General features: G+C 36.6%; 1 protein-coding gene across 4 annotated transcripts in view; it reads right to left on the bottom strand.

Moving 5' to 3' along the window:
• Window positions 1-23,161, bottom strand: part of WDR72 (WD repeat domain 72) — a 221,426-nt gene that overhangs the window by 122,490 nt on the left and 75,775 nt on the right. For all 4 annotated transcript variants that reach the window (XM_060417921.1, XM_027971818.3, XM_060417922.1 and 1 more), the window contains one exon: window positions 14,724-14,926. In XM_060417921.1, coding sequence (XP_060273904.1) covers window positions 14,724-14,926 — 203 coding nt within the window. The remainder of the gene's footprint in view (window positions 1-14,723; window positions 14,927-23,161) is intronic.

The following is a 23,161-nucleotide window of genomic DNA, read 5'->3' as shown; positions in this document are numbered from 1 at the left end:
TATACATTTTGAGATTTTTTGTTTAATCAGTAAGAAAAACAAGAGACATTTGAAAACCATCCTTACCTTTATAAAAGCAGAATTTACTATATTGCTTTTGCTTTTCACATGTAGTCTACTCAACATCCTATAAACAATTCAATGAAACTAATAGAAGAAAAGTAGTAATATCAAACTCAAAATAATTTCATTTAAAAGCTATTGTATACATAGCACAGAAGATAAATCCCATATGCTCTCTTTGAATAGTAACTGTTTCCTTCAATTTTTAAATCTCTTTCTATATATAATTATCAACTAAGATAACAAGCATATGTTGCTAAATTACTCTTCAGTCATACCCCTAAGAGATGAAAACTAACTAAAGAGATGGGTTGTAGATATACTAATTTGACTTACTCCAAACACTTTTGGTTCCCAACTATGACTTTTAAATCATTGGTATCATACTGATGCTTTCCAAACATCATACTAATAAGCTTATAATTGCCCAAAAGGTCAGAAAGGATGTCAGCTGAAAATAACTTAGAATGGGTTTACTACTAAATAGATAAAAGGGGGACTGGAATGATTCTTATATATATTTATATAAAGAATAATCAGCCAAACACGTATTTTGGATATATGTCTCTCTATGGCCACCAAATATTTACATCAATTCATTTTAAGGCATACCTATTAAATTGAAACCAATACGTAGAGAATACCCTCACATAAGTGTAAAATGTAAAGTTAATGAAATGCCTAAGCAAGGACATGCATTATTTCAATTGACTACACACAATAAATTACCACATAGCTGGTAATTGACATATTCAAGTTTGGAGACTACCTTCAAGAAGTAAGAAGTTGGAGAAATAAGACAAAAATGTCCAAAAAGCCAAAATAGACTTCACAAATCAGAGCTCCAAAATTGAGTACAAACAGTTATAAATTTTAGTGAAGAGGAGAGATTACAAGATTATGTTAATGATGACCAAAAACAATACTTTCCAGTGGAAAGCTTCCACTTCTTGTGGCTTATTACACTCAGTTATAATAGAATCTAATCACAGTATTGCCTACAGCAGAGGTTAGAAAACAGAAGGTCAAATATTGCCATTTTTATGAATAAAATATCACTAAACCATACAAAAGCCCACTTTTTTATGTATTGCCAGTGGATGTTTTGGCATTACAAAGACAAAGTTGAGTAGTTGTAATAGAGACTATATGGCCCATAAAGCTAAAAATACTTACTATCTGAACCTTGACAGAAAATGTCTGAAAATTCCTGGCCTATTCTAAATGAACAAGAATTTTAAATGTATACAAATTTTTTTTTTTAGACAAAACCACAGTATAAAGATAAAACAGACAATTTAAAGTGTTCAGTTCAGTTCAGTTCAGTTGCTCAGTCATGTCTGACTCTTTGCGACCCCATGAATCGCAGCATGCCAGGCCTCCCTGTCCATCACCAACACCTGGAGTTCTCTCAAACTCCATCAAGTTGGTGATGCCATCCAGCCATCTCATCCTCTGTTGTCCCCTTCTCCTCCTGCCCCCAATCCCTCCCAGCATCAGGGTCTTTCCAAATTTAAGGTGTTAAGTCTCCTTGATTCAGGTAAGTTATATTCTAAGAAAGGACCCTTTATTAAGATTGCATTGGATGTTCTTATGCCATCCAGGTATATCAACTTCCCATCATTCCCCTACTACCATTCATCTTTGTATTCTGAGCCTTTGGACTTAACTGTTTTCCTCAGCAAAATATGACTTATGCATCAAGATTTAGAACCAGCATGACCTTCTATGTTCATTCTGTGAACAGTATGGGTCTCACCATTACAGGGTTCTAGTAGTACTTTGGGATGTAGGTCTATTAAAGCACATGTATTGCATCATAGCTTTTATTAATTTGATGTTTAAAAACTCAGCACCAACTAACAGTTTTCTTGTAGCAGCTATGCAATAGCATCTTCTTTCTGACACTCCCTTTCCTCTAATCCATTTATCCACATAGCAACCATAGTGATCTTTTCAAAACATAAATCAGACTACATCATTCCTTTGAAGATAAACCATTAAAAAACTCCCCCCTTACTAGAGTAGAACTCAAACTCTGTACTTGGGATTACCACATACAGCCGAAACTCAAACTCTGTACTTTGGATTAGTGCATCCAACAGCATCTGCCCCTACCTTACTCTCTAACTTCTAATTCTCTGATCCACCTCTCTAGTCACACTTGTTTTCTTGACTTCATTTCCTACTCAAGCTCATTCCTAATTAGATCTTTCGCAATAGCTCTTTGCTTTGCCTAGAAAACTGCCCCCTCTGCTAGCCACATGGCTGGCCTCATCTTGCCATTCAGACAATATAAGTGCAATATAAATACTACTTCCTCCTGTGACCTTCCCTAATCACTCAGCCTGGAATAAATCCCCAGGCACTGTCTATCACACTGTCTGATGTTAATTCTCCATAAAGCCTTCATCACTATCTAATATCCTTGTTCTTCTTTTAAAAATTATAGTCTACCTCCTACTAAAAATATGTCTAGTATTTCAATGAAGTTGAAATCACTAGTATCAAGAAGAATGTCTGACAAGGAGAAGGAGTGGACTCTGAAGAGCCATGGGGGAAATTCTGAGTGTGATGGGAGGGGTCTATATTGTGACTGTGATGACAAGTAAATTTGTCCAAACCCACACAACTATGAAATAAAAAAAAATTTAAAAGAAGAGTATCTGGCACATAGTAGGTGTTCATTGTATATTTGCTGAATGAACAAAAATGACTCTGTTCTGCATTCCACACTATAAAACTTACATAATATACAAACATGGCTTTTCTTTCAAGTAGCTTAAGATCTAGTTGGATATTCCCCTGTGGCTCAGCGGTAAAGAATCCACCTCCCATGCAGGAGACAAAGGTTCAATCCCTAGGTCAGAAAGATCCCCTGGAGGAGAGTACGGCAACCCACTGCAGTATTCTCTCCCAGAGAACCCCATGGACAGAGGAGCCTGGGGAGCTATAGTCTATGGGTTCACAAAGAATCAGACACAATGAAGTGACTTAGCGCACATGCACAAGATCTAGTTGAGAAGATGAGTTGTATGTATGCTTGTAAAATAGCTAGGCAATCCATAATTAACTTTCAAGTGTTTAATTAGCCAATGCATGTTTAATAGCATGCATATATTGTAGTATGGGCAGGATTTAACAAGGTAGTGAGAGAAGGTGGGATTAGGCAGGGAGAGATACATGCGGAGTGGAATCAGTAGGACAGCCATGCGGAGGGACACTGGCCTTCCTGCCATTACCAAGACATCTCCCTGGACGAGGAAAAAATCTTACAAAAAAGAAGAGCAAATTCCATGAGGGTTGGTATCTCCGGGAGCTTTAACACAGCACGCTACTGTACATTCCCACAGTAAGGAGTTACCCAAAGCATTTACTGTCATACAGCCCTCTCTTCACCAACCTCTGATGAGAGGTTCAGGACATTTCAAATGATCTATGAAAGAAGGAAGTGATATTTGCCACTTGAGGGATGGAGGATTGTGCCAGAGACTTTGCATCTGGGAAATGAAACATAAATCAGGCCTCTTCATATTTATTACACTTACATTTCTAAAAGTTATTACAAATCTGTTGATTAGATTGTTGCTGGCTTCAGGGGTTTTGTATCAAGGGGAGGGCTTAGTAAAGTAATTATGTGAGGGAAGCAGAGGGCTCATGATATACAGTACAATCCTCGGGCTATTTTTGAGTGCTTATTTTAGATAACTTTGTTACAAGAAAAAGGAGTCTGAATTTAAGGCAATAATAGAAACTTTTCTAGGGTAAGAAACCACATTGTCTTTTAATCTTCCTTTTCTGAGTCTATATCAGTTTACCTATCTTACCTATGTGGACCATTCCTCCCTAGTATGCTAAATATCCTAAATTTCATCACCAGTTTTAAAAAAATTTTTCTTATTAAGTTTTGAATTGATTTGGACTGGTTTCAATATCAGTATGCCTTTCAAACTTTTGAATTGATTGAAAACTTGTGTCTAAATATTGGTGGGGTAGAAGTTGTATTTCACCAACCTCTTTGATATCACTTTTTTTTTTTTTTTTTTTTTTTAACTAGGTCACTTCCCTCTGTAAGATCAAGTCACACGTAAAAACCCAATTTGGACTTCGAGCAATCGACTGACAAAGTTAATATGCAGGGTGAAGAGGGGGCGGATCACTGTCCCCTTTGAGATTATACTGTTGGGAAAGTGGAGAAGATAAAAAAATGAAATAAAAAGGATGTTGAGACAGAGAATAAGGGGAAGTGGGATGCTACTTATTTTATGAGAAAGTGACATTGAAGCTTAGACTTCAAGGTAAAGAATCAGAGGGAAAATATTCTGGCAGATGATAAGCAGTAGGGGAATATGAATTACTTTAATGAGACCAAGTAGCTAGAGATGAAATATCTAGGTTATGGTCCCAGATCTATAGTTGATGTTTTTCAATATCTTTTTCTTTACGACTTTGGATTTTATTCCCAGGATGATTGCAAGTCAGATGAATAATAATGGAAGGTCCACTTCTGAGGCTCTTTTCTTCCCATCTAAGGTCATGCTGGTGGAGTGACTAAAGATCAGCTCATAAACTGTACTGTGTATCCGACAGATTGGGAAGTCATTCAGCTGAAGAATATGTGCAATCTCCAGCCCAAGATAAGTGTCAAAATCAAATTTAAAACTCAGAAAATATGCTAAGAGTAGATATTGTCCCCAGTTTAGGAGCTACAATATAAATTACATAATAATAGTAAAAATTAGCAATTTTAATTTTATGAACATCCTGAAATTCTAAAGGAGATATTTTCCAGTGTTGATTACTCATCCAGGTATCCAGCATGTGAAACTCCCTGAAGGAACAGACAGGGTGAAGAGGTCCAAAAGAGAAACAAGAGTTTGATTCAAATTTCAGAAATGATTAGTACCAGTATAGCTAATCAGGACAGCTAATAGCTTAATCAGATGTGGAATGTTCCAGAACTGGAAGAAGAGAGAAGTAATTCAGCAGTCACTCTGAGTTAGAATGATTCCATCTATAGGTAAAACTGTAAGATTGCCCTCAATATTCTTAGACCATAGTGAAGCATATCTTCTTCCATTTACCCAACCAAATGGTGATCTAGGTACTGCCATGAAGGAATTGTGCTGATATAACTAGGGTTCCAAATCAGCTGACCTGAAGATAAGAAAATTATCTGAGTTATCCTGAGTTAATCACACTGAATTTTTGAAAGCAGAGACTTTTTTTTATGGCTGTTGGCTGAGGGAGAAATCAGAGACTTAAGAGTACTAAATGAATTCCATTCATAAGAAGTTTTCCATTGCTGTCCTGAAGATGAAAAGGACTATACGGCAAGGAATGTGTGCCCCCTCCCAGGCTGACAGCCAACAAGAAAACAGGGACCCCGGTCCTATAACCACGAAGAACTAATTTCTGCCAATAACCTGATTAAGAGTGCAAGAGGACTCAGCCTCAGATGATATAGTAATTGAAGCCGACATCTGGATTTTAGTCATGTAAGACCCTGAACAAAGAAGCCAATGTCATACAGATTTCTGGCATAGAAATGTAACACTGTAAGGCAATTATATTCCAATAAACAAAACTAAGATCATGGCATCTGGTCCCATCACTTCATGGGAAATAGATGGGGAAACAGTGGAAACAGTGGCTGGCTTTATTTTTCTGGGCTCCAAAATCACTGCAGATGGTGACTGCAGCCATGAAATTAAAAGATGCTTACTCCTTGGAAGGAAAGTTATGACCAACCTAGACAGCATATTAAAAAGCAGAGGTATCACTTTATCAACAAAGGTCCATCTAGTCAAGGCTATGGTTTTTCCAGTGGTCATGTATGGATGTGAGAGTTGGACTATAAAGAAAGCTGGGAGCACCAAAGAATTGATGCTTTTAAACTGTGGTGTTGGAGAAGATGCTTCAGAGTCCCTTGGACTGTAAGGAGATCCAACCAGTCCATTCTAAAGGAGATCAGTCTTGGGTGTTCATTGGAAGGACTGATGTTGAAGCTGAAACTCCAATACTTTGGCCACCTGATGCGATGAGCTGACTCATTTGAAAAGACCCTGATGCTGGGAAAGATTGAGGGCAAGAGGAGAAGGGGACGACAGAGGATGAGACGGTTGGATTGCATCACCGACTCAATGGACATGGGTTTGGGTGGACTCCAGGAGTTGGTGATGGACAGGGAGGCCTGGCGTGCTGCGGCTCATGGGATTGCAAAGCGTCGGACATGACTGAGTGACTGAACTGAACTGAAACAATTGTTATAAAAAATAAAATAAAAACCATCATGTCCCAGACATTATGTGAAAACAAAAAATAATAAAATTTTAGTTTTATTTGGATGTGCATGAAGTTAAACATGTGTATAAGAAAGGCCTTGTTACCTAGCAGCCTCTTATGACCATTTAAAAAATATCTGGTAGAGATAATCATACATGGACTGAAAGCTTAGGCAGGATATTTCAACTATTTCCAGAGTATTATGAGCTTCATAATATGTAAAAAATTACAAATAATGTAATTTATGTCAGTATTTGTATTTATTGCCATGAATATCATATGAAGATACAGAGAACTAGTTGTACCTTTAGGATGTCACTGTTAAAACTCAGTTCAGAAAAATGGATGAGAATATTAACTGGATATATTTTTTAATAATTTCATGCTTTTAGGTCAAATGAATAAAGCTAGTCTTAATACATTTTGTTTTTAGCAACTTACGGGAAATATTCTGTGAGAATAGATGCTTTCTTTTATGGAAATTGCTTCATATTACGTTTTTGCATTTGTTGCTCTCTTAGGGCCAGTTTCGATATAAGTCATTGGTACAGAAGTAGTGCTCCTGTTGGGATTCCTTTAAATGGGTCCAGTTGGTACTCTTAGTCAGTAAGTGATATGATCACAACTTTCAAAAAGAAAGTTTTTATTATCTTTGTTTTCTTTCTTTTATAAGCCATTAACCCTTTTAGTTAACTCAAAATCTGAATTTCTACAAACTTCGTTTTTTCACCCTTCAGAGTATCATCAAAAATGGGATATAAACAGAGAATATTCCTGATGTCAGACAGTGACTGAGTTACCAAGCTTCCATAAAGGGGTAACATTTACCATCACATTTTAACCAGCAAACATGCTCAATAACAGAACATCCAAATCCACTAAAGTGACTTTTCATCCCAGAAGATTCAGGCCTCTTTCAGTAAGTTGACTAGGTCTATCTTTAGATCCTACAAGAAGCTGGCCTTAACAACTTTGGAAAGCCACAAGGTTTTGTTTTTGTTTTTCAACTGCAAGTGAAGAAAGAAAAGTAGGAAAGAACAGAAGAAATGAGAGAGAAACAAAAAGTCTCTAAATAGTTATGGGTGTGTAATATGGTGTGTACATTATTACATAATTCATGCTTTCTAAAATATGTCCATAAAACTACTGATGCTAATGGAGACAAATTAAAGACATGCTTTAATAAATTATGTCACTCTGTCCCTAGATTAATCCAAATGCAAAATAAAAATGCCTGCTATGTTTAACTTTTATTCAAGTTTCTAAGCTAGAATCCTCACCTACAAGTTAATTGATGACTAAAATTGGAATATTTAATTCAAGAAGAAAGTTATAATCCTAGATTTCCATGTTTCTAACAGGGTTGATTAATATTGTGGGGTGTGGGGAAAGCTACTGAGGTATATCTAGGCTAAATCCAGTACTAGAGAATAACATAAACATTTATTCAGTGAAAAGGTTAACTTTAGAATTAACAGAAGAGATAACAATTTGTAAAATCAAGTAAAATCAAAGCAGAACCAACCCTTCCTCTTGAAGAAGTGAGAACTGCCTATCAGCAATTACAAAAACAGTAACATTGACCTTGAATCAGCCTTAAAGGTCTTAGTACACAATTATATTATCAGCTTTATGAATTCTGAGTTGCTATCTCAGTCACAAATTGAATAAATGCAGAGCTCGTTAGTAATAGGAAGACAACTATTTTAACAGCTTTCACTGAAAGAGGTAATTGAAAAAGTACTCATTATACCAGCTTTTTTCATGTTAAAAATGATAGCTCTTTCAAATCCTGCTTAGCACACCTTAGATGAAAACTTAATGACATCTCAAGTAAACAATAAAAATTCAAAATCAAATTCAGTCAAAATTGGTAATTAGCTAAATAAATTATATTTGCAATTTAAGTAAACTCTATCTGCATCAGTCAGCTGAAAGGTTTTTATCCCAGGACATTTTTAAAACTAAATATCAAGATTCAAAGTAAACTCTCGAAATATATTCTCATCTTGAGTATATAATTTCACTTCCTCTTCTGTATCTTAAATATAACAGCTAGCAACAGCAGAAAAACCGAAAGAAAAAAGTCCTTGTGTGTGGTTACTGTAATTAACAGATTCAATATCTATTACTGCCAGTCAGGTATCATAGCAACCCTGTATTGCTGAAAACCGCTAGAAAAATCTTCAAAACCAGCAAGACTCTGCTTTAGGGAAATCTTCAACAACACAGGGGACATTACTGCTGTCAACATCTGTGGGTGTTGCTATGGGCACAGCCACAAAGAACCCTGCCATCTATACAAAAAGGTACACACACAGAGAAGATGGGAGGACACTGAAGATAAATTGATAAGAAAATAAAAAAGAAGAAATAATTGCACTGGCAATATACAATAAGCACACAATTTTGAGCCCATGTTTTACACTAATTCTTTTCTACTGTAGCTGGAGAATCCAAATTCAACTTAACTGTAATTGTGACTAAACCTGAACCAGAGGGTGGAAATAATATCCTTAAACTCTGTACTTGTAACCATTTATCACACCTTAATTTGAAACTCAAAGAGAATTGCATTTAAAATAATATTTAAACTTCCACTTATAAACCCTTGATAGTCGTTTATAAATCTACAGAAGAGAAAAGAACAGGTTACCATGAACAAGAACCCAATATTGATTTTTCGGCAGTGCAGTAAGGCATCTCCATTCTATTTGGCTGCTGTCAAAGCCACTCTTTAACAGCTGGAGTCAAATTGCACTATTTACAGCAAGAGCCCTTGTCAAGTGGACCATAAGTAGCCTAACAATACACTATTCAAATGGCACTTTGCCACACAAATTGCTGACTTGATGAATAACCTATGTCAATGACTATGGCTAATATAAAAGTTTCATTTTTATGAGAGGTTTTACATTCACACATTAAGTAAGCTTTCTTTGAAGAACTATTAGGCTATATATTTCAGGCCTTTGGACGCTGAAAATAATTAAAGTCTGTTTAAATACATCAAGGGAACTTGACAACATTAATATGGATCTGGTGTTAACTACATTTGTCACACAGTCAGAACAGTGCCCTTCTGTTCCTGGCACTCCCCACCGGCACGTGCAGCACAATGCCGGACTCAGACCAGCCGCGCACCGTGAAATAGCAGCGTTTTCCTTTTGTGCCTTGATTTACATGGCCAACAAATGTTTAGATACAAGCAAGGCTTTGAAGTCCTGTGAGGAAATGCAGGGTTGCTTCTGCGTGCGAGGCAGACAGCTGGACTCATTTTAATAGTGCCGCTCCGACTTTTCATAGAGACTCCGAGCCCTCCTGAATTAGTTTTGGAACAAAGCTGTGATATGCTTTTCAGAGTTTTCCTCAACATTGAGGGAACTTTCTATCAAAAGTGCTTAAACTCACGCCACAAAGTGAGAAAGGAGATATCCTTCATAAAACAAGTGTAAAAAATTACATATTACAGAAATGTTTTGACTTGATAGTTAAAATTATTATATAAAATGCTTATGAGAAATGGCTATACTCTGTTAAGGACTTGCATCACCTCACATGTGTTCAAAAAGCAAATGGCCTTTATTTCTCCTCAATTGTATTTCTTTATTCTAGCTCACCAGGAATGGTGATACCATTTAGGCACTAAGTTTTAAGTTGGGATTCACTAAACCAAAGTCTTCAAAACAAAAATCTTAATTCAATGTTTATAGATAGATTCCTATGTTTTCATGAAGGACTTACATGTCTAGTAATAAAAATCTGTTTCCTTTTAAAATTATATAAAATTGATGCAAAATATTATCTACATTAGAAAAAAATAGTCATATGCTGCTTATTATATTAAAGAGAATATACTAAAAATTAGTAATCAAAAATGTGAAGATTATCATTCTATACTGAGGATTTATCCTTATATAACACACTTATTTTCAAATAAATATTTTTTCTTTTTTGTAATAATAATTTTGATAGTATATTGTAGATAGTTTAGTGAAAATGGAATTAATCTGCAACATGTAATATTGCCACAATGAATTATTATTTCATATTGATACACATAAATTTTCAGGAGAAAATTTCAAATTCCACCATCAAGAAACAACTCTAGTTTCATTTTGATTGTTTCTGTGTCATAAAATGTAGAAGAACTAATGTTCCATTCTACTAAAATAATAAGTAGTACTGGGATCCAGTTCTCTATTGGGGGCCCAGCAGTACAGCATCTGTGTTTTACAGGAGGTAGCAAAATAAAGCTCTAAGATTTTTCAGCAAATGTCACCAAACAGACATCACTCTAAAGTCAACTAAAGATTTAAAAAATCCAAACATATTTCTCGAAAGCTTATTTGGAATATATGTAAATGGATTATTTATAACCAATATTATATATTTAGATAATGATGCATATTTAAGTGCATTATTTAAAGAAAATTTTATTTTAAAAAATCTCACTTGGATTAGAGAGTATAATGCACACATTTGTTTTCTACAAAGGGCAGACTTTCAAACATATGAATTCCATTACTGCTGTCAGGGAACAGAGTGATACAAGGCCTTTTGGATTATATTCCTCATAGTGGAGAAGAAGCTGGGATAAGTTGCTTCATTAAAAATTTAGATATCTAAGGAGATGGTAGGTATTGGCTGTTTTGCCAGTACTCCTCCAAATACCTCACAATTTCCAAGTCTAGAGAGGGCTGACTAGATCAGAAATTTCCAAATAATGGACAGTGAGTATCAAATCTGGTCCACTGCCTGTTTTTGTAAATAAAGTTTTATCTAAACACAGCCATATTCATTTGTGTAAGAATTGTCTATGGTGGCTTCTCTGCTACAAGAACTGAGTTAAATAGTTCAAATAGCAAAATTATGGCCTATAAAGCCTAAAATATTTACCATCTGGTCCTTTACAAACAAGTTTGCTTATCCCTGGTCTAGTTCAAACATTTGTCCCTAAATATTTCAACATAAATAAAATGCAAATTACATGTGTAATTTTAAAATGCCTAGTAGCCATATTGAAAAAATAAAAGGAAACAGGTGAAATTGATTTTAATAACGTATTTTATTTAAGCCTACATATCCAAAATATCATTTTAACATATGGTGCTAGCCAAATTTCAAATGCTCAGTAGCTATGTATGGTTAATGACTGCCGTATTAAACCTTGTAACTTTAAGTAAGCAACCAGTTAGAGCTTTTGGGTACCCGTTCTACAGAAAATCAGTTTGTTTGTTTTTTTAAGACATTTCCAGGACATTACAATTGGTCTAAATTGTGGCAGTTCAAAAATCCTATTTATTTACTTTTTCATTCATTTTACAGACAAGAAGTGCAGGAAAAAAAAATTAAACCAACCAACCAACTAACAGACAAAAAAGGACTTCCCTCATTAAAATCTGATGAGGTAACAAAGAGTTCTGCCATGTAGAGATGATTTTAGTAAGATTGTTTATTTTCTACCTTAAAGCTAAATTCCTCCCACTGCAATTTAAACAGTTCCTATCTTATTTTATCCTCAGCTGAATCTGAGAAAAGCATTTCCCCATCACTAATATGATATTGTATTCCTTTAAATCCTTTAAGACTCTGGCCCGCTCCTACCTGCAAAGATTTTTCTTTATCTAGCTGCACATAATCGACTCCTCTAGCATGTCAAATTGGACCCATTTTTTAAATGTTTTATTGTATTTGTTGTTCTCTTTAAAACCTTTCCCTAAATCTATATGCACTCTACAAATGCAAGAAGGAAAAGTGAATACAGAATCCTAATAAATGCCAAATGTTGCCAAACACAAAGAACTCACCACACATATTACATGTTGTTCTTCCACTTAAACAATTCATGATACCATTTGAAAATATTTCATTTGTTTCTCACTGAAGTCTACATCAAAAAATTTTGAAACACAGTTATCCTACATATTTCTAAATTTCAGACTTATTGTCTTTTTCTCCAGCTCTGAAATGAGTGTGATTTAATTCCTATCTTTAAATCTGACATTTTTTTCTTTTGAAAACTAATAAAGCATTTTATTATATTAACAAAAAGGAGGATGGGGAATTTATAAGCATTCTTGAAATTTTATGCTTATCAAATTTATCAATAAAAGATTAAGATAGGGACTTCCCTTGTGGCTCTGTGGCTAAGACTCCACACTCTCAAAGTAGGGGAATTTGATCCCTGGTCAGGGAACTAGATCCCATTTGCTGCAACTGAGTTCACATGCTATAACTGAAGATCCTGCATGCCGCAACTAAGACTGATGCAGCGCCGCCCCCTCCCCACCCACCCCCCCCCCCCGCACAAAAAATTAAGATAAAATAGTCTTAAAGGCTTAAATCTAAGAGGATGAGATGAAGATATGCAGTATATAATTGGAGAAGCTATAACTTAGGAGAAGCACAAATAAAAATAGCTCTATTTAACAGGAAGCCTAATAATAAGAGAAGTATAACATACAGAACACAGGAGGTGATAGTCCTGTCTCATTCAATTCTCCAACTCTGTAGAGAGTAAAAATTGGAGACTACAGTCATCCAGGTAAAGGGTAGCAGCTAGGAAATAAAGTTGGAATCAACCTAAGAGTAGGAAAACAAGACCCCAGGATTTTATTACTTTTTGGAGTCAAAAGACAGAAACAAAATTACGTAAAGAAATATATACTGTTATCACCACCTAAAAGGTAGCTCTGAAGTCCTTCAAGAAACTGAATGAAATAGCAATCAGCTTACCTTCTGGGAATTAAACTAGTAAAATAGGCACTTGATAAATGAGATGTGCTCCTGCAGACCCTAGGCACCTGACATGCATGAGTCAAGAGACATATCCAAGTTCTCACCTACTGTTCTGGCATATAATTTCCACTATAAGATACACATTCTATTGTGAACAAAAAGCAACAAAGTCACATTAAGATGGAATACATGGCAGTCTGATGGTCTTACCCACTGGGCTTTGAACACCTCCGTCTTAAAATACGTAATAGAAGTGTGGTTCAGTCTCGCACTTAGGAGAGACTAAGACCCTATCACTTTCAACTTCAGTTATGAATGTTAAAAATTTTAGTATATTGATATAATTGTCCTTATAAAACATGACCCCTTGGGAATTCCTTGGGAGTCTAGTGGTTAAGGCTTTGAGCCTTCTACTGCAGAGGGTACAGGCTGGATCTCTGGTCAGGGAAATAAGGTCCCACTTTCTCACAGGGCCAAAAAGCAAATAAAAACCCCATGATTTCTTTAAATAAGAACATGAAAAAGATTTGGAAAATCTGAAAATAATTATACTCAGGAAAAAAGAAATGGAAAAAAGAAAAAAAAAGCTGCAGGTTTTAACATCTGCAGGAGAAAGCATAGAAGTAGGTGGCCTAAATGGAGTCTTAAAGAGGGAAACCAAAATGTAGAAAATTTTCAGTGTATACCAGGCTTGACCAATAGAGAAAGTATCCTGATGGGGTGACAGCAACCATTGCATTAGCTTTTCATGACTTGAAGCCCATCAAGGAATCCTCTGTTAAAATTCCACCTCCCCATTCTCCCCCATGCTATGCAGCTTTGCTACAGTGAGACTATGCAGAGCAATGAACTGCAATCATATTTATCATTGTAAATTAAATAACTGTCATTCTAGTTTACGTATTCACTTCTTGGGTGTTTGGTTAGTATGATTCAGTTCTCAAAAGACTGACAAACACTGACCTCACTGATAAAAGCTGAATCTAGTCTTCAAACCTAAAAAGGTGATGCTCATATGCTGATGCCTCCACCCCCACCCCTGCAGCTCTGAGGCACAGTTTAGCAGCCATCTTTGTTAAAGATGACACATCCTCTCACTACATATAGATACATATTTTTTTTTCCCACTTAGGTATTTGACTTCTTCTTAATTTGCTTATCACAAATAAAAACAAAAAAGCTTCAGAAAAATTAGATCATTGTTTGAATTATTTTGATACACTTAGCATCTCTAGGATCATTAGCATGTCAGAATTCTAAGCCTTATTTAATACACAATGATGGAGTTTGCATGAAAAAAAAAAAGGAACTAGACCACAAAATATAGGTTCCCACCCTCCTTTCATTAAAAACCATCTAGAATTCAATAATTCATATAAAATTGGCTCAATATTGATAAGTCAGAACATGTCTTCATCAAAAAAAGAATGCTATATTCATTCAAAAACAATAATCACTCAAAAACTTATCCCAATTTACCCAAGATTGCTTGGAAGGCATGTCTGGTAGATACAATCATCTCTGAGTTGTTATCTTTGTGCTGATTTTTAATGGGCAGATATTGATGAAAGCGCATTACTTCTTACTTGGGGTGGGTAATGATTACTGTGAGCAGCAGCTTGATTTGAACTTACCTTACATGAAGACTCCACCTGCAGACCAGGGTAAGGTATTGGCCCAAACGGGGACAAGCTGGAGGACCTCTGTTCTACACTTTTGTGCTTATGTGTCTCTGAGGCCACTGGAAGTATAGATTCAGGCTTTGGAAGCTGTGAATCATCACAACAGTTAAGAATAATCTTTGCTCTTTCTCCTGTTTCATGTCTTTCCAAAGTGCCTGAAAAACAAGATTAGAAATAAAAATTTATGCAAAATATTTACCCCCAAAGAATAAAAAGAAGAAACCACTCAAAACAGAAAAATCACAATTTTTTCAGTTATCATGCCTTACTATCTCCTTGCAACCAAAGGACAGCCTGGAGCTTCCTCTAAATTATCAAATCATCGTTTTATAAAGGCTAAAATTATAGACTTGAGACACTCATATTCCTCTTTGTGCTCTTTCGTCCACTGAAATCAACAGAGCATTCAATAGTCATTAACAGTAAACTCTCCTACTTATTATACAGTATGCAAGCGATCAATAACAAACAACTATGGAATATTTTAGTGCTGTCCCCTAGTGTTCCAGCTCACAAACAACAGAGAATCCACAGTGCTTTGCTTGGGTTCCCAACCTTAAAATGTTTCTATTGGTAATACAGCATTTAAGTGAATAGAGGCAATAAGAATGCAGATGCCTGATGCCTTCATCTTCAGCAGTTCAGGCCTCTCTAGGGTTTTCTGGCTAGTGATGGTATTGCTGATACTGTTGCTGTTATGCATTTGGCTTTTACTTCTTATTCTATTAGGAGAGAAAAAAAATTATTTGCCCTCTACTCTGCCATTCTTACAGTTTCAGAATTTCAAGGTACTGACAAGTGGAGTTTAAAGTTAAAAGAAACAAGTATAAAATGAGCAAAAGTGTCAAAAAAGAATCCACAGTGTTTTTATAAAATACATTGTCATAACACTCAGTGAAATCTCGATAAATATCAATTAATCATGACCACTGTCTCATATCAGTTATGAGTTCATTTTATTAGTCATACTATATTAAATATATACTCTATATCCTATGAGGTAAACTGGTGAAGGAAAATGAACTTTACATAGAATCTAAACACAAAATTTTAATTATTATTCCTTTCCTACCAATGAAGAAAGAAGCAGTTGTACAATAATATTTGCTAAGAAGGAAAAAGATCATTCTTATTGATAGTATTAAGAAAAAATAAATTTAAAGTAATTCAAATAAGAAAACAGAAATAATGCTTCTATACCCCTGTGTCTTTAGAATACATAGGTAGAGTTGAAGATTATGACTATTCAAACCTTACTCATTTCTCTTTCTCTCCTCTGATACCTTTCCTTTTCAGCAAGAAACTACCTTGAGTTAGTGCTTTGGATTCTGAGTCATTAATAGCTACTATGCTAAAATATTGGGCAGAAATTTAGTCTCTGGTCTTTTAACCATGATATCTTTTCATTACAACATTTCTTCATTAATAAATTAATGTCTTTAACATATACATCTTACAAATGTTATTTCTCGAAACTTTCCTTTTCCATCAAGATAGATACACCTTCAAGTAAAGCAGGCAGCAACACCAAGAAAATCTTTTCTGTTGAGGATGACAATAAGAAGAGCTTCTCAAACCAAAGATAACAGTTATTACTACAACTATTATTCAGTTCAGTTCAGTTTAGTTCAGTTGCTCAGTCGTGTCTAACTCTGCGATCCCATGAATCGCAGCACACCAGGCCTCCCTTTCCATCACCAACTCCCAGAGTTCACCAAGACTCACGTCCATTGACTCAGTGATGCCATCCAGCCATCTCATCCTCTGTCATCCCCTTCTCCTTCTGCCCCCAATCCCTCCCAGCATCAGAGTCTTTTCCAATGAGTCAACTCTTTGCATGAGGTGGCCAAAGTATTGGAGTTTCAGCTTTAGCATCATTCCTTCCAAAGAACACTCAGGGCTGATCTCCTTCAGAATGGACTGGTTGGATCTCCTTGCAGTCCAAGGGACTCTCAAGAGTCTTCTCCAACACCACAGTTCAAAAGCATCAGTTCTTCGGCGTTCAGCATTCTTCACAGTCCAACTCTTACATCCATACATGACCACTGGGAAAACTATAGCCTTGACTAGATGGACTTTTGTTGCCAAAGTAATGTCTCTGCTTTTGAATATGCTATCTAGGTTGGTCATAACTTTCCTTCCAAGGAGTAAGCATCTTTTAATTTCATGGCTGCAGTCACCATCTACAGTGATTCTGGAGCCCCCAAAATAAAATCTGACACTGTTTCCCCATCTATTTCCCATGAAGTGATGGGACCAGATGCCATGATCTTCATTTTCTGAATGTTGAGCTTTAAGCCAATATTACTTTCTAAAAAATAACTGCATTCCAGAACGTGTAGCTGAAACATTTAAAATACACTGTCTTTGTGGAGGAGTCTCTTCAAATATGATGTCACCATGGATACTTTTTTCTCATGAGTTTTCTGTGACTACTCAAACTATAATACGGAGTAAAAAAGAATGACTCAAGCCTGCTCCCCCTGGAGTTACTGAGAATCTAATGGTAGTGTGGAGGCAAGGAACACCTGAAAATTAAATTGTTATGAAATGTAAAGTAACACATAAGTTCTTTCCGCTCCAAACTAAAAACCGTCCACTCTAACAAATATGGAGCAATTAATTTTGTGAGCAATAGTTCCCACTTTGACTAATTATTAAATATTCAAGATGATTAGGAGCTTCCCAGGTGGCGCTAGTGGTAAAGGACCCGCCTGCCAATGCAGGAGATGTAATGTAAGAGACGCAGGTTCAATCCCTGGGTGGGGAAGATCACCTGGGGAAGGGTCTGCCAACCCACTCCAGTATTCTTGCCAGGAGAATCCCATGGATAGAGGAGCGTGGCAGGTTACAGTCCATAGGGTGACACAGAGTTGGACATGACTGAAGGGACTTAGCATGCAGGATGATTAGATTATTTTGTTTCAAAGAAGTAGTTGAAGCACAATTGTGATGAGGAGAGTCGTTAGAGTGAGTTGATTTCTTCAAAAGTTACCATAGACAAGTAATTGTCTTTTTATTCTCAAATAGCTGCAAAAAATGTATTTGCTTAATTAATGACATTCTTCAAGGCATATCTACTCTCTCTTTTTCCTTTTTAATTGAAGTACAGTTGGTATATGCTATAAGTTACAGGTATACAATACAGTGATTCACCATTTTTCAAGATTATACTCAATTTATAGTTATAAAATATTGGTATGTTCCCTGGGTTGTACAATATATACTTGTAACTTATTTTATACCTAATAGTTTGTACCTCTTGATCCCCTACACCTATATTGCCTCTTTCTCCTAACCTGTCCCCAGTGGTAACCACTAGTTTGTTCTCTATATCTGTGAGTTTGCTTCTTTTTTATTATATTTACTAGTTTGTCGTGCTTTTTAGATTCTACATAAGTGATATCATGCAGTATTTGTTTTTCTCTGTCTGACTTATTTCACCTAGCATAATACCCTCCAAGTCCATCTATGTTGTTGCGAATGGCAAAATCTCATTCTTTTTTACGGCTGGAGTAGTATTCCATTGTATGTATATGCCACATTTTTTTATCCTTTCATCTGTTAGGTTGCTTCTGTATATTGGCAGTTAATAAAGCTGTTATGGACCTTGAGGAGCATGTATCTTTTCAAATTAGTGATTTTGTTTTTCTCAGATATACGCCCAGGAGCGGAATTGTTGGGTCATATGGTAGTTCTGTGGAGAAGGCAGTGGCACCCCACTCCAGTACTCTTGCCTGGAAAATCCCATGGGCAGAGGAGCCTGGTAGGCTGCAGTCCATGGGGTTGCAAAGAGTCAGAAACAACTGAGCAACTTTGCTTTCACTTTTCACTTTCATGCATTGGAGAAGGAAATGGCAACCCACACCAGTGTTCTTGCCTGGAGAATCCCAGGGACAATCCCAGGGACAGTGAGCCTGGTGGGCTGTCATCTTTGGGGTCGAAAAGAGTCGGACACGACTGAAGCGACTTAGCAGCAGCAGCAGCATGGTAGTTCTGGGTTTCCCGGGTGGCTCAGTTGGTAAAGAATCCACCTGCAATGCAGGAGATGCAGGAGAAGTGGGTTCGATCCTTGGGTTGGGATGATCCCCTGGAGAAGGAAATGGCAACCCACCCCAGTATTCTTGCTTGGGAATCCCATGGACAGAGGAGCCTGGCAGGCTGCAGTCCATGGGGTTGCAAAGAGTCAGACATGACTGAACTGATTGAGCACTCATGCATGGTTAGTTCTATTTTTAGCTTTTTAAGAAACTTCATACAGTTTTCTACAGTGACTGCATCAATTTACATTTCCAACATCAGTTCACAAATGTTGCCTTTTCTCCAGATCCTTGCCAACATTTGTTATTTGTGGTCTTTTTTGATGACAGGCATTCTGACAAGTGTGAGGTTATATCTCACTGTGGTTTTGATTTACATTTCCCTGATGATTAGCAGTGTTGAAAAATCTTTTCGTGTGTATGGCCATCTACATATCCTCTTTGGGAAAATGTATTCTCTGTTTTTTGACTATTTTTTAACCCATTTTTAAATGTTGACTTGTATAAGCTGTTTATATATGTTGGATGCTAACCCCTTGTCAGTCATATTATTTGCAAATATTTTCTCCCATTCAGTAAGTTGTCTTTTTGTCTGTTTATGGTCTCCTTTGCTGTAAAAGATTTTAAGTTTAATTAGGTTGCATTTGTTTATTTTTGCTTTTATTTTCCTTGCTTTAGGAGACAGATCCAAAAACAGTATTGCTACAATTTATGTCAGAGTCCTAGGTACAGCATAAAAGGAAAAAAATAGAAATCCTAAGGAAAGAAAGAATTTAACTGTCACTGTTTACAAATGATGTGATAGTATACATAAAAAATTTTAAAGATGCCGCCAGAAAACTACAAGAGTTCATCAATGAATTCAATAAACTTTCAGGATACAAAATGAATATACAGAAATCTGTTGCATTTCTATACAGTAACAATGAACTGCCAGAAAAAGAAATAAAGGAAACAATCTCATTTATCATCATATCAAAATTAATAATATAATTAGGAATAAACCTACCTCAAGAGGTAAAAGACCTATATTCATAAAACTGTAAGACACTGATAAAAATAATTGAAAATGACCTAAATACAAAGATATACCTTTTTCTTGGATTGAAAGAATATTGTTAAAATGACTATACTCCTAAATGCAATCTATAGATTCAATGTAATCCCTATCAAAATATGAATGACATTTTTCACAGAACTAGAACAAATAATCTTAAAATTTGTATGGAAATACAGAAGAGTCTAAACACAGCCAAAACAATCTTGAGAAAGAAGAATAGAGCAGGAGGAATCATGCGCCCTAAATTCAGGCTATAGTATAAAACTACAGTAACCAAAACAGTATGTTACTGGCACAAAAACAGAAACATAGATCAGTGGAGCATAACAGAGAATCCAGAAGTATACCCATGCACTTACAGTCAGTTAATCTATGACAAAGGAGACAAGAATATACAATGGGAAAAAGACAGTCTCTTCAGTAAGCAGTGCTGGGAAAACTGGACAGCTACACATTAAAGAATGAAATTAGAATACTACTTAACACCATACACAAAAATAAACTCAAAATGGATTAAAGACCTTAATATATCAGAACTCATAAATTGCATTCTGAAAATTATAAGCTGATTTTCTAATAAGTTCAGAACAATAATTTTCATCAAAACCCTGACAGTGGAAAGACAAGGATTCCCATGTATTTCAGTTACCAATTTATTGACTCTTAGTTCTAAATTCATACTTTATTGTCTGCTCTGAAAATGGATATGGGTTTTTGAAATATTTTTCCTTTAATAGCTGGTGCAGTGTTAACCTTTGTAGATAAAAGGGTGCTGTAAGGACCTAGTAGAAGAAAGAGTTTTTCTTCTCTGATCTGGGGCAGCCTGGCTGGCTTATTCCCCAGACCCAGGCTCCTGCAGTGCATGTCAGCCAGCAGATAGCAGCTTCACTTGGCACAGTCTCTGCCTGGTTTTATAACAGAGTGCCTCCAGCGAGGCATCTGCCTGTGAGCTGCTTTCCCTAGTCTCATAGTGGGCATATTTCTGGCAAGTTACACCACCACAGCAGCTCCTCTACCATCCAGTGACCTCAGCTGTGACCTCCTCCAGCAAGGTCAGGATCATAGCCTTGGGGGTGGGGCTTCCTTGGGCAGTTATATCATCTGCAGAGTAATGATGGCTCCTTAAATCTGCTATTCCTATATCCGTTAGAGTTTTCTTTAGTTCTTATTAACCTATTCTTCCCACTGAAATTCTTTATGGTGGTTACTAATTTTTTATGTTAAATGATCTCTGTTCAAATTACTATGTCATTTCTCTCTCCTGATTAGATCTTGATTAATGTATCATGATGGTGAAAGAGGACAGTGAAAAAAGCTGGCTTGAAACTCAACTTTAAAAACTAAGATCAGGGCATCTGGCCTCACCACTTCATGGGAAATAGAAGGGGAAAAAGTGGAAGCAGTGACAGATTTTATTTTCTTGGGCTCCAAAATCACTGTGGACGGTGACTGCAGCCATGAAATAAAAAGATGCTTGCTCCTTGGAAGGAAAGCTATGACAAACCTAGACAGTGTATTAAAAACAGAGACATCATTTTTTCCCAAAAAGGTGTGCATAGTCAAAGTCAAAGTTATGATTTTTACAGCAGTCATATATAGATGTGAGAGCTGGATCATAAAGAAATCTGAGCACTGAAGAACTGATGCTTTTGAACTGTGGTATTGGATAAGACTCTTGAGAGTCCCTTGGACTGCAAGGAGATCAAACCAGCAATCTTAAAGGAAATCAAGCCTGAATATTCATTGGAAGGACTGATGCTGAAGCTGAAGCTCTGATACTTTGGCCACTTGAGGCCAAGAGTTGACTCACTGGAAAAGACCCTGATTCTGGAAAAGACTGAAGGCAAAAGGAGAAGAGGACAACAGAGAATGAGATGGTTAGATAGCATTACCAACTCAATAGACATGAATATGACCAAACTTCAGAGGATCGTGGAGGACAGGGAAGTCTGACCTGCTACAGTCTGTGGGATCTCAAAGAGTCGGACACTACCTAGCAACTGAAAAATAACAGCAGTATATCATGGTTGAATCATGTCTGATGCAGAATGTTCCTTTCAATATATTCCTGAAATTTTGGGATTTACATAACTTCAGGGATATACTTAAATTGTTAAAGTATAGGAGGGAGGGCATGACCCAAAGGAAGTTGAACACGGGATGGCTTTTCAACTCAAATAAGCTGCCTTTGGGAAGAACAGAATAGTCACTACTGCCTAGAATAGTCACTACTGGCTGAAGTATCAGAAACTGAAGGCTTATGAAACTGCTTAATTCAACTTCCAATTTCAGAGGAACTTTTCTTTTTCAAAGTGGAAAAAAAAAAGTAAAAAGTGAAAGGGTTAGTTTCTGAGTCATGTCCAACTCTTTGACCCATCAGGCTCCTCTGTCCATGAAATTCGCTAGGCAAGACTACTAGAGTGGGTAGCCATTCCCTTCTCCAAAGTGAACTCAATGATAATTAGGATTTTTTTCCTTTTGCACTGTATCACTGGAGAAGACAATGGCACCCCACTCCAGTACTCTTACCTGGAAAATCCCATGGACGGAGGAGATTGGTAGGCTGCAGTCTATGGGATCGCTAAGAGCTGGACATGACTGAGGGACTTCACTTTCACTTTTCACTTTCCTGCATTGGAGAAGGAAATGGCAACCCACTCCAGTGTTCAGGGATGGGGGAGCCTGGTGGGCTGCCGTCTATGGGGTCACACAGAGTCGGACACGACTGAAGTGATTTAGCAGCAGTCGCAGCTTAGCAGATATGTAGAACGTCTTAGGACAGGTTCTGGCACACAGTGGGTGCTGTGCTATCTGACAATCCTCCTCTGATGTCAGTGGGTTCTTACCCAGCCCCTTGCAAGTAGTTTAACAAACCTATTCAGCTCTGTGGCTCTAGAATCTGCCTGACTCCAGGCCTGAGCTCACTGGGCCTTAAAAGCAGTGTGGTCTCCTCTGCCTCCTACCTGAAATTCAAAACTCCTCCTTGCCTCTCAGGGTAGATTATAATCAAAATCAGAGTAGGATTATACATTTGCCTTATTTTTTAATCCTCCTCAGTAAACCAGGCTGGAGTCTGGCCTAAATTAAAGGCTAGATAAATACTTCTTAGTGGATTATATGACATCAGCAATGTGGCTAATGATTTTTCACGGTGGCTACACTTGGGATTAAATCCAAACTCCTTGACCCACAAGTCATATTCTCGTCCCAGCTTCCTCCCATGTCATCCTCCCCTTGTTCACAAATTAGATCTGTTTTGTTTGTTTAAAACAAAAAAGTTCTTTTTTTAA

Source organism: Ovis aries, chromosome 7, assembly GCF_016772045.2.
Source record: "Ovis aries strain OAR_USU_Benz2616 breed Rambouillet chromosome 7, ARS-UI_Ramb_v3.0, whole genome shotgun sequence".
Lineage (NCBI taxonomy): Eukaryota > Metazoa > Chordata > Mammalia > Artiodactyla > Bovidae > Ovis > Ovis aries.
This window is presented reverse-complemented; position numbering and strand designations above follow the sequence as displayed.